The sequence below is a fragment of the Pipra filicauda genome, unplaced genomic scaffold (genome assembly GCF_003945595.2).
Source record: "Pipra filicauda isolate LSUMZ 115617 unplaced genomic scaffold, ASM394559v2 scaffold6_size6359152_pilon, whole genome shotgun sequence".
NCBI classification, from domain to species: domain Eukaryota; kingdom Metazoa; phylum Chordata; class Aves; order Passeriformes; family Pipridae; genus Pipra; species Pipra filicauda.
The window spans coordinates 6196503-6211754 of NW_024104865.1; the positions used below are offsets into that span (position 1 = coordinate 6196503).

General features: G+C 39.5%; 1 protein-coding gene across 7 annotated transcripts in view; it reads right to left on the reverse strand.

Moving 5' to 3' along the window:
- Window positions 1-4353: 4353 nt before the first annotated feature.
- Window positions 4354-15252, reverse strand: part of PHF21A (PHD finger protein 21A) — a 129825-nt gene continuing 118926 nt past the window's right edge. For all 7 annotated transcript variants that reach the window (XM_027750159.2, XM_027750161.2, XM_027750160.2 and 4 more), the window contains 4 exons: window positions 9359-9514; window positions 7651-7726; window positions 7231-7334; window positions 4354-5338 (listed from right to left, as the gene is read on the reverse strand). In XM_027750159.2, the coding sequence (XP_027605960.1) occupies window positions 5084-5338; window positions 7231-7334; window positions 7651-7726; window positions 9359-9514 (591 nt within the window). In that variant the 3' untranslated portion in view covers window positions 4354-5083. The remainder of the gene's footprint in view (window positions 5339-7230; window positions 7335-7650; window positions 7727-9358; window positions 9515-15252) is intronic.

Here is a 15252-nt window from a genome sequence, read left to right on the forward strand (position 1 = left end):
CCAGAACTTGCCCCGATCTTCAGAATTCCAAGGGAGGACAAATGGAGGTGAAAAAGGGTCAGCCCTAAAAAGACACAACAAACTGCCCAAAGGGGAGTGGTCGACAAGGAAGTGTAATATCGGTATTTCAGTGATTATCTGAGCAGTTCATTGAGAGAGGCCCTCAGTAAAACAGTGAATTTTAGTTTAACATCTTAATATATGATATTTTAAACCCATGTTATTTTAAAAACACATTTCATTAAAAAATGTGTATTCATCATTAGTGCTTCAGAAGCAAAGAGAGCAGTGTGCAACCCAGCTGGGGAAAGAAAGAGAAACATGCACACTACAAATTCACAAATATTTCCCATTGTATCCACATGGGAAGGAAATTTCAGAGTTTACTCCCTGTATTGTGGGCTGTCACAGCTTGGTGGGCCTAAGAGGGAGATTTCACTCTGGGTTCTCCTGAATGCTGACCACATTGCTTTTCAGGGCTATCTCTGCAACAGTACATGTAAGAAGATGATTTGAAGCCAAGGAGGTCAGAATTAGGGTTCACATTTCTAAAGAGATGGAATATAGACTTGCTTTCTTAAGCCTGGTCAGCTAGGAAGGATAAACTACAATATTGTTTTTCTGCCAACAATAAAACTAACAGGTCTGCCCATAAAATGATCACCTTTTTAATTTCTAGGGTAGCAGCTTTTAATTCATATCCCCACCGACAGAAACTTGCTTATGACATAGAACAAAGCCCTGTTTTGCTAATGCAAAACATTAATTCATCCCACCAACATGGTAGCTCCTGGCTAAAAATGATGCCCTGGAAGAATCAGCCATGCTACTCACTCTATCTGCCAATTATCCCTAGAACTATTGCTTTTACTGGGTTTTGTACAGCACTAAAAATCACTGCTGGCTCTAAACAAAAATAATGAGAATAATAATGACAGTACTAATCCTTCTAGCAGGTCACATGCTCACTTTGCCACTCTGACCACTACACACCTTTCCAGCTGTTTAAAGAACAGATTGCAAGAAGGGAAAAAACAACTTCTGCAGCACTTGCTATGAGCAATTTCTGAGCAAAGGAGCAGGGTACTTCTTAAAGTCCTTAGCACTGGGCTGAGAGCCAGGATTGTCTCTGATATGAGCTTCCTTTGTGGTCTCATCGCTTCCCTTGTAACAGAGATTTAAAAGCCACTCGTTTCCCACCAATGACAAGCAGTGACATAAGAATTAGTTAATATCTTGGTGGTGGTTTGGAAATACAAAACCACATTCAATATGACAGCTTCCCAAAGAGCAGAAGTTTTAGTGCAAACTCATTTTATCTCAAACATTACATGAGAAAACCCCCCAAACCAATATAAACCCAGAACACAAACTTGAGCTTTAAGCTGTCAAAGAGTTTAAATTTCTTCCTTGATTGGAACCTCTTAGAGCAGCTAGAAAAAAAAATCTATTTTCCTCTGTATTTAGCAAATGCCAATTCCCCTTCCACCCTATTATTGGTAATTGGGCAGAGATAATCCCAATTTACTCTGTCTACATAGCAGCATCATTGCCAGCGCCACTGCAGCTCTGGGAATGCTCCTTGCTCCAGACTGTTGCAGAGCCGGGAGAAAAAGCATCTGAACAGGATCAGTGGGAGAGAGAAAAAACTACCTAAGCAGTATCAAAAAGTCTAAGATCTGCCAGGTAATGATTAACTAAATGCATCCTTTTACAGTCTGGAACACAAATGCTGTAACAAAAGGGACATAAAAGTCTTACCTATTTGGATTCTGGAGACAAGATGCCTCAGAAAAGCCGTAACAGCTGCTTTAACATCTCCTGTCTGGTTAACTGTGCTCAAATTTAAATATGGCTACTAGTGAATTTCACTTCCATTCCCTCCTGAATCAGCAAAGAAAACAGAAGGACTATCTAGTCTCCAGGCATAGCCTGCTACCTCCAAATACTGCAGTGTTTCCAAGAGAGCTCAGCAGGTAACACCACAAACAACATGAGAACCATGAAGACTCAGCACACCTATCCCTGAGACTGTCTCTTCCCAGGACTGTGCTCGATGCTTCAGAAGATGATGTTAAGAATTATCCAAGTGGACAACTAAAGAGCAACCTGTTCAAAAAGGCAGTTTCTCCTGAATATCTGGCCATTAGCTGATGGCTCATATTCTATGGAAAGAAGGCTCATGTTCAGTTTGCTTTTTCTCTTCCACCCTGGAAATTGACAGTCCTTTGTTTAAATGCTATGGGTTGCTGGCCCAGTGCTGCCCTGTGGTGATGACCCCCACTGGTAACTGGATTGATGCAAGGACATTTTTAGTACGATCAGTTTTGATGTCGTCTGCCCAGCTGTCTCCCTGCCACTCGTGCTACCTTATCCTTCCAGCTCCACTAGTTCCAGAACAGAACTCAAGCATCAAAAGACAGAGTCGAGGTTATCACAGCTGAGAAGTGCACCTAAGAGTCACTTTCCCAACTGCAGACAAATGTGAGAACTCAGGATATCAGTTCTGAGCTCAGAGCTGAAAATAGTGCACACTCCTACAGAAGGAATAAAAGTCCTTAAAGGGCAGAAGGGCAATCTAAGGGAGAGGGAGGAAAACAGCTCTAAGAACCCCACAGAAACCCATTTAGCTGTGGCAGCAAAGAAACCGTCTCAGGTTATTTAGTGGAGTATTCACTTCTTCTGACTCAGAAATGCATCCCTGAAATCCAAAGCTTTTCTACCTTCCACTAGAAATGGCTGAGCAGGTCTGCCTCGCCACCCAACTCGTGCTCTCAAGGCCACCACACCGGAGACATTGCCTCACATTGTGTACGTAGTAGCTCAACTCTGCTCCCACCAGAAGTAAAGGGAGTTTTCCAAGTACTTCCAGTGGAAATGGGCTTTGCCCAAATGTTTATATGCAGTAGTGAAACTAGACAGCTCTGGCTGGGACACAATCCAACGTGACCACAATCAGCACCCTAAACTGAGACAGACCCCACAGTCAGGAAGCACAAGGCAAGCTTTGCTGTCTAGAGTGAAAAGATTATACGTAAGAGATGAACTTCTTAAACAAGAGGAGATAATGGAAGGCGATTTCAGTCCAACCAACTCACTGTCTTTCATCTTCAAGCTCTAATCAGTCCATATCACAAAACTGTAAAAACCTTAAACAAGCACATTGTCAACTGCTTTTTCTCTGGGTTACAAACACATGAAAGAATGGGGGAAAGATGGTAACAACAGAGACAAGCCTGGCCGATCCTCCAGGTGGGGTGAGATCCAGCACTGTAGGATTTGATTCTCTTTAGAGTTTAGCCAGTAGATGTATGGTATAATCTACTGAAACTGTCCCATTTGATTTTAAAACACAAACACAGCAGAATGTGATCATAAATAAGCAAAGTCTGTGTTAAAAAATTCTAAGTACACAGCATTTTCTCCAGTTCTGACACCTTTTTAATAGAAATCACTTGTTTAGGAAACAAATAGCACTTTTGTAATTTTTTTACAATGTTTCTTACCTTGATCTTATTTTAAGTAACACTAGGAAGACCTCAATATCTTTTATTTTCCTTTTTAATTTAAAAAAGTTGTTTTTTTTCCCCCAGATACAAAGATTTTGCCCTTGCATAAAAAAACAGTGCCCAAAACGATGACACAAGGACTCACAAAGACTCACTGTATCTCACTGACACTATTACTTCTAATCTATACCATGCAAGGTCCCATCTACCTCTTTAATTAGACTGTCAGCCTGAAAAACAGCTTTTCTATTCCTTATTTAGTTCTTGTTACCAAAAGAAGAGAAAGGAAGTGAAAGAAAAGGACATTTCTCTGTTGAGTTCACACATCTGGGTTATGTGCTACTTTGTTCAGGATACCTTTGTTGTTTATAAATACAGAAAAGGGTTGAAATCTCATTTTCAAGTAATTGATGCACATTTTCTCTTGAGACACCTCCATCCAATGCTCCAAGCTGACCCTGAATTCTGGCCCTCATTTTCCCATTCCCAACATAGACTTTCTGGATGAATGTGAGGACCCAAACCAATTCTGCAAAGCAAGTCTGTTGTTTAATGTGAAGAAACAGGATTAACCCCAAGCTGTTGGGACAGTAGATCCTCAGCCTATACATGTGAGGGGAAGCAGAGGGGCAGGTACTGATCTCTTCACACTTGTGACCAGTGACAGGACTCAAGGAAACGGCATGAAGCTGAGTCAGGAGAGGTTTAGATTAGATAGCAGGAAAAGGTTTTTCACCCAGAGTGTGGTTGAGCACTGAAACAGGCTCCCCAGGGAAGTGGTCACAGCACCAAGCCTGGTTGAGTTCAAGAAGCGTTCTGACAATGCTCTCAGGCACATGGTGTGATTCTTGGGGTGTCCTGCACAGGGCCAGGAGTTGGACTCGATAATCCTGGTGGGTCCCTTCCAACTCAGCATATACTATGATTATATGATTATATGTGCTGGTTACTCAGTGAAAAGTCCATCTCCTTTCCTTTTGTAAATCTCCTGTCTAAACAATAGTAAATACTGCTTATTTGATAGACTTGTCCCTTCTGGGCACTGGGATTTGATAATTTATATTTCTGGTTTTTTTGGTTTAATAGTACTGAGAGTTTAGAAACAGGAAAAGCCCATAGGCTCTTTGGACTTGTTTTTGTTTTCCCCTAGCTAAACAAACTGTTCTGCAAATAGGAACTTGAAACCTGCTCTCCTCCCTTATCCCTGCTCCTCACCCCAAACAAAAATAAAACAAACCTATAGTGGCTGTGGAGGCTGCTGCAGGCACACACTGGTGTAAAATATAGAGAGAGTAAATATATTATTTCACTTGGCATGGTGCTGGCAAAGAACCCCCAGCTGGCACTATTCATGTAACATGATCCAAACTTCGCATGTACACACAGAATAAGAAGGATCAATTGGCAAACTCCGGTGCCGCCTGGCACAAGCATCTTCACGCTCTCTCTGGAACCAAAGAACTAAAGAATTCTGCACTTTCCAGAAGAAATCCAGTTTTGCTTTTCTAGAGTTTCTTTATTTTGCTCTTTCTCCTCGCCGCCACCTCCCTTGGCTCCTTCTTAACTTCACTGTGTTATTTAGTCTCATCGCCCTTGTTACAGTTCACCATGCAGCTCTGGGAAGGGGAGGGGGCTAAGGTGGAGGTGGCAGCATTAGTATTGTTAGTGGAGTCCATGCCGTTGGAGATGGCTACTGAATTGACCTCAGAGTTTATGGGTTTTGAAAGGTCGATGCCTTGAATGAGGCGGATCAGCTGTTTTACCTTCTCCAAGGAGCTGTGCATCTCCTTCTGTTTTGCAAGGATGGTATTCTTCATTTCCATGCATTTCTGCAGCAAAACAGAAAAGCAGTAATAAGTTCAAGCTTATGAATGAAAGCAGGTAAGAGAAGGAATATGCTGTTCACAGATCTAAATGTAAGAACCTAGAAAAGACTGCAGCTACAATTTCACTTTTCCAACACAGAAGAAAAAAAGTCTCTGGGCTGTGTTCACAGGAGAATTCATAATTGCAGGCTAAGGAATTAAATTGCCAGGACATAGCTGTCACCTGGTATGGCTCTCTTTTATTCCAAGGTGTTCTGCAAATGAACACAGACAGCTCCATCCTTTTGTGTTCCTTTTGAAGGAAAACTTCCAAGTATATGTTCTTACTATTTTTTCTATTAGTATAGCATTACTGAAATTTCTTTAGCTCAGATCTGCAAGCTCAGGCATCCTACTGCAGCTGACTGCTGACACTGTGTGTGCACACCATTAGTGGGATGCAGCCTTTAATTTCATATACATTTTAGTAGGAACATCACTTCCTTCTCTCAATAAATAAAGGGGCACTTGAAAAGGAAAACAAACTCCTCTTCACTTGAAAATCTTATTTTGCGGCCACTTCTTTCTCTTAGAAGTGGTAGTAACATAGCTAGCTCATCAGTTAAGCATCAGGGTAAGATAATTTTTTAAAAAGGCCACAAATGATGTTTCAAGAGTGAAAAACTGCTTATATGTATATTTGAAACCCTCAAAAATGAGCAAACAGTAGCTACGTCTGTTACATTCAGGTTTTTAGGCAAAGATGGTAACCTTTCTAAATTTTTTAAATCTTTTATTCATGCTGATCTCCAGAAACTGTTGGTTTTAGCTTTACTATTTTCACATGCAGCTCCTGGCACCATAATAACACCATAAAATCCAGACCGATTGTGTCTGTTTTGGACAGGTCCAATGTAAGTATAAACACTCTCTTTACCCACTGCCAATCCTGTCGAAGGCTTGCATCTGCCTGGGTGCCTCACTGAGAAACAGTGGAAGTGCTTTAGTGCTGCTCAGGTTACACCCAGCTACTGCTAATCAGAAGATAACAGTGTCGCAAACTGCTAACTAGCACCTCTCACCATTCGTTTGCTCCCAATCATTTTATTGTAATGTCAGTACTGAGGGGCCTAAAAACACAAGACACTTCTGTTCTAGTAGGCAAAGGTAGGCAGCCTGGAAAGTGCATCTGTATTTAAGAAGTCTGTTCTTATGTATCCAGCCTTACACATGGGAGATTTTGGTGCGTTTCATTATGTGACACTCACCAGCACGAAGTGAGGGGCTCAAAATTTACATTGGCAACTCAAGAGACTGATTTGCATATTAAGGTAAGAAGAGAGAGCAAATTAATATGTATGTTCCAATTACTGCAATAAACTAAGGTGGAAACTAAAGCTTCTGGTTTGAAGTATGACATTGTCTAATTAAATATTATGCAGAGCCCTGCACAGCGTCCAAGTGCTGACTGCCAAGGTAACATGCCAAGAGCCTGAGAGTCATCCTTGAGCAAACAGTTGCTTTTGCATCAGGAAGGTCTGGAAAGCTCAACAAGACTATAACTCTCATTACACACAAAGGCTCAACCATTCTTCTTTAAGTGAGCCACTGGAGATTTTGATTTAATCTACGGCCCACAGATGATAATGCTCTGTGTCGTTTTTGTCACCTGTTGATATTACAGGTCTACCTACACGGTCAGCATGGATCATGTATGAGACTCAATGTAAGTATATGTTGCCTTTATTTCATTCCTGCTCCCCAAAGTCCTAAAAAGCAAAGGAAAATGCTCACTTAGTTCTCAGTAAATCCAGTGGAAGACAGGTCTAGTACATCAAGTCACTGTATTATAGTTTTCTCTCTGCATTCTGGCACTAGAACACAGGTGAAGAATTATTTGGGAGGACAATACTCACTGTTATAGAATTGCTGAGCTGTTTGACCTTCTGCTCTAGTTGTTCTCTTTCCTGTTTTAAATCTGAACTCCATTTAAGTAGTTTCTGTTTTTCCTCTTCTTTTGCTGTAAAACAGGATATTTAAAATGTTTCTGTTACAACAGTGAATAGAGGGTCTAAACCACTTCATGTAAAGAGCATAATTGGGTTTAAAGTCAATTCAACAACTTGTGCACTGAATCACCCCCCAAATTTTACCCACATACATAAGCATCACAGAAGGCTTAACAAATATTTAGACTGCTATTTTCACTTCACTAGTTATTAAGGTTCTTCCCCTTTAATTTCCTTTTATAAAGGAAGTACCATTCTGTCCCATTCCCAAAATAACACCTTCCTGTGTTAAAAGTGAAACAAAAGTGTTGTTCACCATTTTCCTACCTGCTTTATATGCAATATATGAATGAACGATTGCTAAAGTTCCCGGCCATGGGATTGCTTCTTCCTTCTTTAGCATCTGAAAGAAAATTGTTTATAGAGATACTGCTGGTAAAAAAATCTACCTCTGAGAAAATAAAAAGGAGAGACAGAAAGAGGGAAAGACTGAGGATTTTCTTTCATGGCTATCATTAGTCTCAGCCCTGTTAATGTGAAGCTTCACAGACCTTTTCTGAGATTTAACAGAGTGAATTATTCACAACTGTATTGTGGCTTCCACAAAACAGGCCTCTTTCTTACAAATGTCAGCATTTTCCTAAATTCCCTCCATAGCCACAAATAACATCTATTAATGAAACTGAACAACTCAAAAGAGGAATGAAAGGATAATATATCTGAACTCAAACTCTCCAGGAGACATAAACATTACTTCATGATTCTGACAAATTGCTGATATTAGTTGTTCTGGGAGAAAAGTTTTCATGCCACAGAACAGTCTCCACATCATACATTCAAACATCACACTTCCTGCCTAGTAAAACATGAAACTGTCCTATCTCCCCTTCTTATCAGAATCATCTTAATAGAGTTGTCAAACTCTCTTTAAAAGGGTAAGCATCATTTATGTCTTTCATATCCTTCCTACATTTTGCTTCCTAACAAATTTTTTTGAGAGGAAAGACATATTTTTAATAACTGATCAGAGTGGTACCTCAGAAGACAGAGGACTCAGTTTACAGTGAAATTACTAAGATCTCCCTCCCTACTTTGTGGGAAAACCTATCGCAGAAATATGAAGAGGAGGCGTAAGGTCAAAGTAGGCAAGAGCAGGAATAGAGGGAAGTGGTCACAGTCCCTCCTCTCTGGCAACTACTGACCAAGTCACTTGAATTCTGAGCAGCACATCATATGTCAGGCTGTTTTCTCACATCACTACCTGGCTAACCAAAGGTCGTGTGGGTGACCAAGCAGCATGCTGTGTTAGACAGAATGCTAACAGCTTCAGGCTGCTCATTATCAGCAGTCCTTTGTAATTTCTGGAGTTCCATGGAAGGGTTAGGAATACAATAGTTTACTTCTTCATCTTGTAATCTCAATGCAATTATGAACAAAATATTAAAATATAATCTGTTCACTTCAACTGTGTATTTTCAGAGAGGGATCTGCAAGGAAGGACCACCAAAGTGTTCACCTATCCTCATTATACAGATGCTGGGTGATATTATTAAAGAGATCACTGAAGACAACCTCTTTACATGAGTAAACAGGGGCTTATATTTGCTCTACCTATTGAGGTAGGCTTGTGCAAATGTTTTATTTATTTGTCCAGAAGAATATACTAATAACTTTTGAAGAAACAATGAACTTAAGATGAACAGCAAAAATTCTATGGGTAGAAAGATAGAAATATCGGTCATGGATAATCTTTCCCAAAAAAGTCTGCATGCTTTGGCCCAGAAAAAGAGTAAAAACACCAGGGTACAAATACAGACTCCAAATTTGGGAGCAAGACCTAACAGTTTTGTATTTGCATGCATTCCGACAGAGGTAATTTAATTAATTTCACACAAGCCTTATTACAGATCAAATAGATTTGTTCAGTGTCAGGCTGTCTTGGTCTAAGTAACCCAAGCAATCTGGTTATTTTCTTTAACACAGAAAAATCTTCACAGTGCATTGTATATAACTCCCCCTGTCTGTCAAACAATACCTGGTCTTGACATTTGGGACAGATCCACATGCCCTTGGGAATGGTTTTCAGAGGCGGGTCCAGACAGTCCAGGTGATAAACACGTGAACAGGTGTCACACATCAGCAATTGCCCGCTTTTTCTGCAAACACTGCAAAAATCCTCATGGATATCACCCTACAAAATTGAGGGGAAAGGATGTGGGTTAGAGAGAGAGAGAGAAGGCAAAAAGTGAACTTTGGCCTTTGACATCTACATCCTAGTTGAATTGAAAGTTTACAGCACAAACTATTTTTAAGGGGATTCCAAAAGATCAAGCCCTTTTTAGTCTGTGAAACAGGAAAACCAGGCAGCATGTCACACATCAGTCCTCCCAAACACTCCCTCTGTCCTCCAGAGGGAAAATGGTACAGCAAACACTTACTAACATAACTTCTCTTAACAACTGCTATCCCCTAGTCTTTCTTCTTTCAAATTCCCACTTTATCCTGCTTTTTATTTGCCTGAACTGATGAGCTACACACTTTCTTAACCCTCCTCATTTCTGGATGTAAGCCCAACTCCACTCCAGGAATGCTGATGAGGCTGTCTTTCGCCAGTAATGGTATGTAAGAAACCCTGAGTGACTTAAAAGAGCACTGTCAAATATTTAGGTCACCTTTAAAAATGAAACTGTAAGGAAAAGGGGTTGTGCTTGTAAATGAAAAAGGACAGAATTAATTATGTTCTGCGACAATTCTTTTTACTTCACTTAGGCTACCTCAAGTTGCACCAGAAAAAGCTGTGAGTCAAAACTTTCTCATTCTCTACAGAGAGTGGTTTGTTTCATCACTAACAAAGGCTGAGCGCCAGGATGAAAGAGTATCAAGAGAGATTCTAACTAAGGGTTTTTTTAAAAAGAAATCATTGAAAACATGACTGGCCGTGTCTTTTAAAACATCTAGGTTTAGTTACTATTGCTTCACCATTAGAGAGAATTTTTTCTACAGTCATTAATATCCCAAAAAGATAGGTCTGATTTTTGTGACTTTTTCTTCTCTCTCTCCCCTCCTGTTACTCCCACCTCATGCTAGGAGCAGTGGTGGTGTTTCTGTTTGCTTTTCTCTGTTTTTAGGATATTTGAACAAAGAGGCATGAAAGAAAGGTGGCTCAGCATTCATACTGAAGGCAAGGGGCACCCAGCCCTCTCCTCTCACCACCTGTGGGTTGCCCTGGAAACTCCACATATTCAAGGCCCTACCCCAAGTCTGAAATACAAACTTCTCACCAACTTACAATGAAGTTTCACGCACACACCAGATCTGCAAGACTGAGACCTTAAGATGTGTGTGTTGAGTGGAACTGTGGGTATATGCTTCCCCTATATGAAATATCAACATGTGCAAGCTTTCATTTTGATGCATATTGTCTTTTCAGGTGCGTGAGTAAGTTCTATCAATTTCGAGGGATGGCAGATTTGGCCATGCACTTACACATTAAGTTACCAGCCAAAAAAAATTACACTAATCTCCACATGTTAGAAGAATGACACACAAGCAACCTGCTCAGGTTTCTGCTTCCCAGCTCTCTCGCTCATGAGGCCGTTCTTCAAAGAGAAGGTTATTCTTCTCTTAATTCCCAAGGTTAACAGTGATTTCATGTTTTGTAAAGGATCAATCTTTAGTGATTTTTCAGTGCCATGCTTTGGATCCATAACTCTCAGGGATCATTGAGAGCTGAATAATGGTATTACTTCATCCTTTAACACCAAAGAGTTCCTCAGTGTTAAATTAAGAACTAAATGGGTGACACTTCATGCTTCTTGTGAAGTGGTATGTGTAACCAGGCTGGGAAGAACTTCTTTTCCTCTATGAGTACAAGGAAAGGAAGGCAGGCAGGAGATGTCATATAAGCTAAAATAAAATCCTCTGCAATCTAAGGAAAAATTTAAGAGGAAAATTCTCTCATTTTAGAAAAAAAATTCTACTCCAGAGAATTACATATCTTAAGATGCTTGGGTTGCCACAGATTACAGATTGCCACAGATTGCTCTTGGTAACTGGCTCAGGTGCAAAATTATTGCTTTGCTGAAAACCAAACCTGTTATATCTCATACCCTGCAGAAAGAGACCTACAAAAGAGACAAATGTAGTTTCTTCTTGAGGAGAAGACATTTATAAATTTAGACCCAGAACATTCCAAAATCAACTGAATGCTGCAAAACCTGTAGTGATACAGCTGATCAGTGTGCAATGCAGCTGAACACATGGAGATGACAACACACAGGTACAAAGTTCTCAGTCCTATGTTTGGTAATGCAAAATTCAGGGCATTTCCTCACAATTAATAGCTGTCCTTACCAAAAACCCAGCCACTGCTGGATTGCAAAGAAATGCCCCAGGTTTTATGGGCAGTTAATAAATATATGCATAAAGAGGTTCTGGATTTGATGTTGTAACATGCATCCTTACTGACCTCAGCTTCTGAACCAGCTCTGTGTAGGCTGTAGGCAGTCAACTTAGGCTAGAGCAGAGCTCACTGAGGCAGGCTGAAGTGACTGAAGAATAATTTCAGAAGAGACATCATAAAAGGTGATTCGACATCACTTTTTGTTCTACTTTCTCTTCATCAAGGGACCAGGAAAACAAATAAAAGACTTCTGGATAACTAACAGTTTTCTTTATTTTTATAAGTGTCTAGAGCAGCAGGGCCTGGCTTTAGGCAACAGAACTGAACAATACAGTATCAAATGTAGTTTGTGTGTTTGAATATGTAATACCTATACTTATGCATACATTTCACTGGAAAAACATGGGAAAGCTAAACATTCTGCTACAGGAATCTTTCATGACCATATAAATAAAGATGATCAGAGTGTACGATGTAAATGAATTTCATTATCAGAAGAATAATAAATCTGGCCTTTCCTAATTTCTATGGGTTTGACTTTGCAGTCTGAATGTTCTGTGATGCTTCTCTCAATTGAAATGTTGCTTTGATATAAGAGTTTACTAATGAAAAGGCATTTTGTGACCACAGACTTGAACCATCACTAGAATAGAGATTTTTTGCACAATTCTTACTGCTGAGTAATTGACCTTCAAAGGCAATTGCTATCTTCCAGGTGAATATGCCACTGCTGCATGAGGGAGAGCCATACATAACCAAATGGTTCACAAACAATTGCCAAACAGGAAAAAGGGAATTAAAAAAAAAAAGAGAGAGAGAGAGAGAGAGAGGAAAAAAAAAAGATGTTTTGCTCAATCCTGCCTATTGCATTACTTACTTCCTTTTCCCAGGTTCTATTCCTACTTTCTACCCATCCATTCTTATCACCAATCCCATCTCAAGTTTCTGCTTCATCCTCCCTTCAAAATTTCTCCCTGTCATTCAGAGAATGACATTTCAGGAGAAATTCAAGAAGGCCGTTCTGGACCATCAAACCTGACGCCAAGTGCTTGGCCTGACTTGCAATTTTCATAGGCTGGCTAAACACAAAGATTACTTAAGTGCTAAAATCAAATTTCCATTCTAAAGCCTATAGGAATTAGATCTTCGCAGTAAATTAATGCAAAAATATTTTAAAGATAGGCAAAACTGCAGTCTTTTTCTGTATCTGCCTGATGAACTGCTCAATTGTTTTAACTGAGACTTCTGAAATAGCCTTTTTCTTTGGCATGCACTTGTTGTATTTTCATTTTCAAGTCTCCAAAAGCTGGAGGCTACAGACAACATGTTCTCTCCCATCTAGAATAAAGAGACTTTTCTATAGTCACATCATCTGCTAACAGTGTAGACCCTCTTCAACATGACACGGTCTGCCTCATGGCCAAAAGAAGTGATCCTGCTTTCTGTATATGTCCAAACACACATTTCACCCTGTATGAAGCTGGCACAAGAATGTGTGTGTCTATAAAATTAACTGGATTAGGGCATAATCCTGGCTAAAACTCATAATTTTTAGCTATGCCAGTTCCCTTATGCAGATCACTATGAGGCCTCAGATATATCTGTGCTGAAGCAACATAGGAGGCATTTCAAGGATGAGAAAGGACTGCTGGTGACAGGCAGCATAGTTCTCCTCAGTGGCAGCACCAGTCATAAGCTGTGGCATAAGCATTTCAGTGGACACTGTATTCTACATCTAATTAAGTTTCAAGGTCCTTAAATGCCAAAGAACTAGTTTTCCTCTTTGTCTTTACCTCCAGTATGACTTGTATTGTTGCTGTTTAAATATATACTACTTTTCCAGCATTATATAGTGCTTTTCCAGCCAAGGATGCTAAAGGTTTTTACAAGTATTGCTAAATTCTCAAAACTCAGATGGGAGAAGCACGCAGCATGACAAATATATAAATAGAGGAAACCAAATCACAAAAAAGTGATGTGACTGCACAAGCTTATACAGCAATTTTATGATAATATATTAACAGAAGACTACCTTTCAGCTCATGACGGCAATTGGAACCCATTCCTCTCTTTATGATTAGCAAGTAAGAATTATAAGACGCAATGACAAAAGAACATATATTTGTCTCCTTTCTGATATTTTACCATCTTTGAAAATTCACATTTTGTTACACAGTTTATTTTTAATTAAAAAAAAAAGATTTCAGCACTTCAAAATATATTTTTTACTTTTACACGTATCTTATTTTAAGCAGAATTCAATATCAAGTATTTCTGAGAAGTCTACCAAATTAGCCCAATTGATAGCGAATATGTATTGAATGGGACTTTGGCATAAAATTCTTTAAAAAAATTAAATCCTTTAAAAATGTTAGTCCTGTTGCATATGTATAAACTAAACACCTTGTCTGAAAACAGTAAAGGGGACTTATACACAATTTTAAAGGCAAAAGAGTGTTACTGTGCTATATGATGGTATGTTTGGGTAGGAGAGAACATTTATTATCAGTTGTGTAATCTTCCATTGTCTCCTTTAAATCACTTAAATTTTGATTAATTAATGAATATTAAAGAAATTCAGAACCTAGGCCTAAACATGATCCTAATCCAGAAAATTAAGGGCATTCAGAACTAGATCTGAATGCTACAGAAATTCAGTATTCTTGATTTAGCTTGCTGCCAAAAAACAGGGCAACAACTCAACCTACTGTTTTGAGTTGGAAACTCAAACAGTGGGAAAAGACTTGGCAGCATACACACACACCAGAGATGGAAAAGACCCCCACCCCATCACCCAGTCCTTCTCTGTAAAAGGAAGGGCCAATGTAAAATATGTGCTCTTCAGCATATTTGCAAGTTATCTGTACTGCTTACTTTTTAAAGTCCCCAGACAGGAAGCTGTCCCACCTTATCTCTGAGGGGCTGTTTCATAGTCCCATTCATTTGACTGTCCAGAAAAGGCTTTTTACAGTCAAGTGCTATCCTGCTCTCAAAAATTACTATATAAAATAGAACCTTTTAATTTCACATACATATTCCCTGGGTATCAGAATTGCATCTATTTATTTCAGTGCCTCAGACACATTTGTACTATTTCTACTCCTGTTACTTCTGCAGAACAAATACAGTTAAGAGGCTTCTATTCCCCAGTAGAATTGGTTTCTATTCCCCATTCTATGTGGTCAGTAGGGTTGGTCTCTCAGTCTATGTACTTACAGCAGAGCAACTATATAAATGAAAATAAAATGATCCAACTCTTCCTTAAAGCCCGTTTCAAATGGTTGGGCCTCAACTATATGTGACAATGTCTTTTCTAAAAAAAGGATTACAGAAGGAGTTTGCAGCACTGGTACGAAGAAATAAGCAAGCACCTTTTGATTTTTAAACTGTGCCCTGTAGATACGAGTCATTAAAATGTAAGCACTTTAATCAAAGTACACTACAACTCCTGAGAACACTTTTCTCCACACTGAACAGGTACAATACACTTTCTGCCAAATCAGTGCTGCAAATACTGCAAATACTCT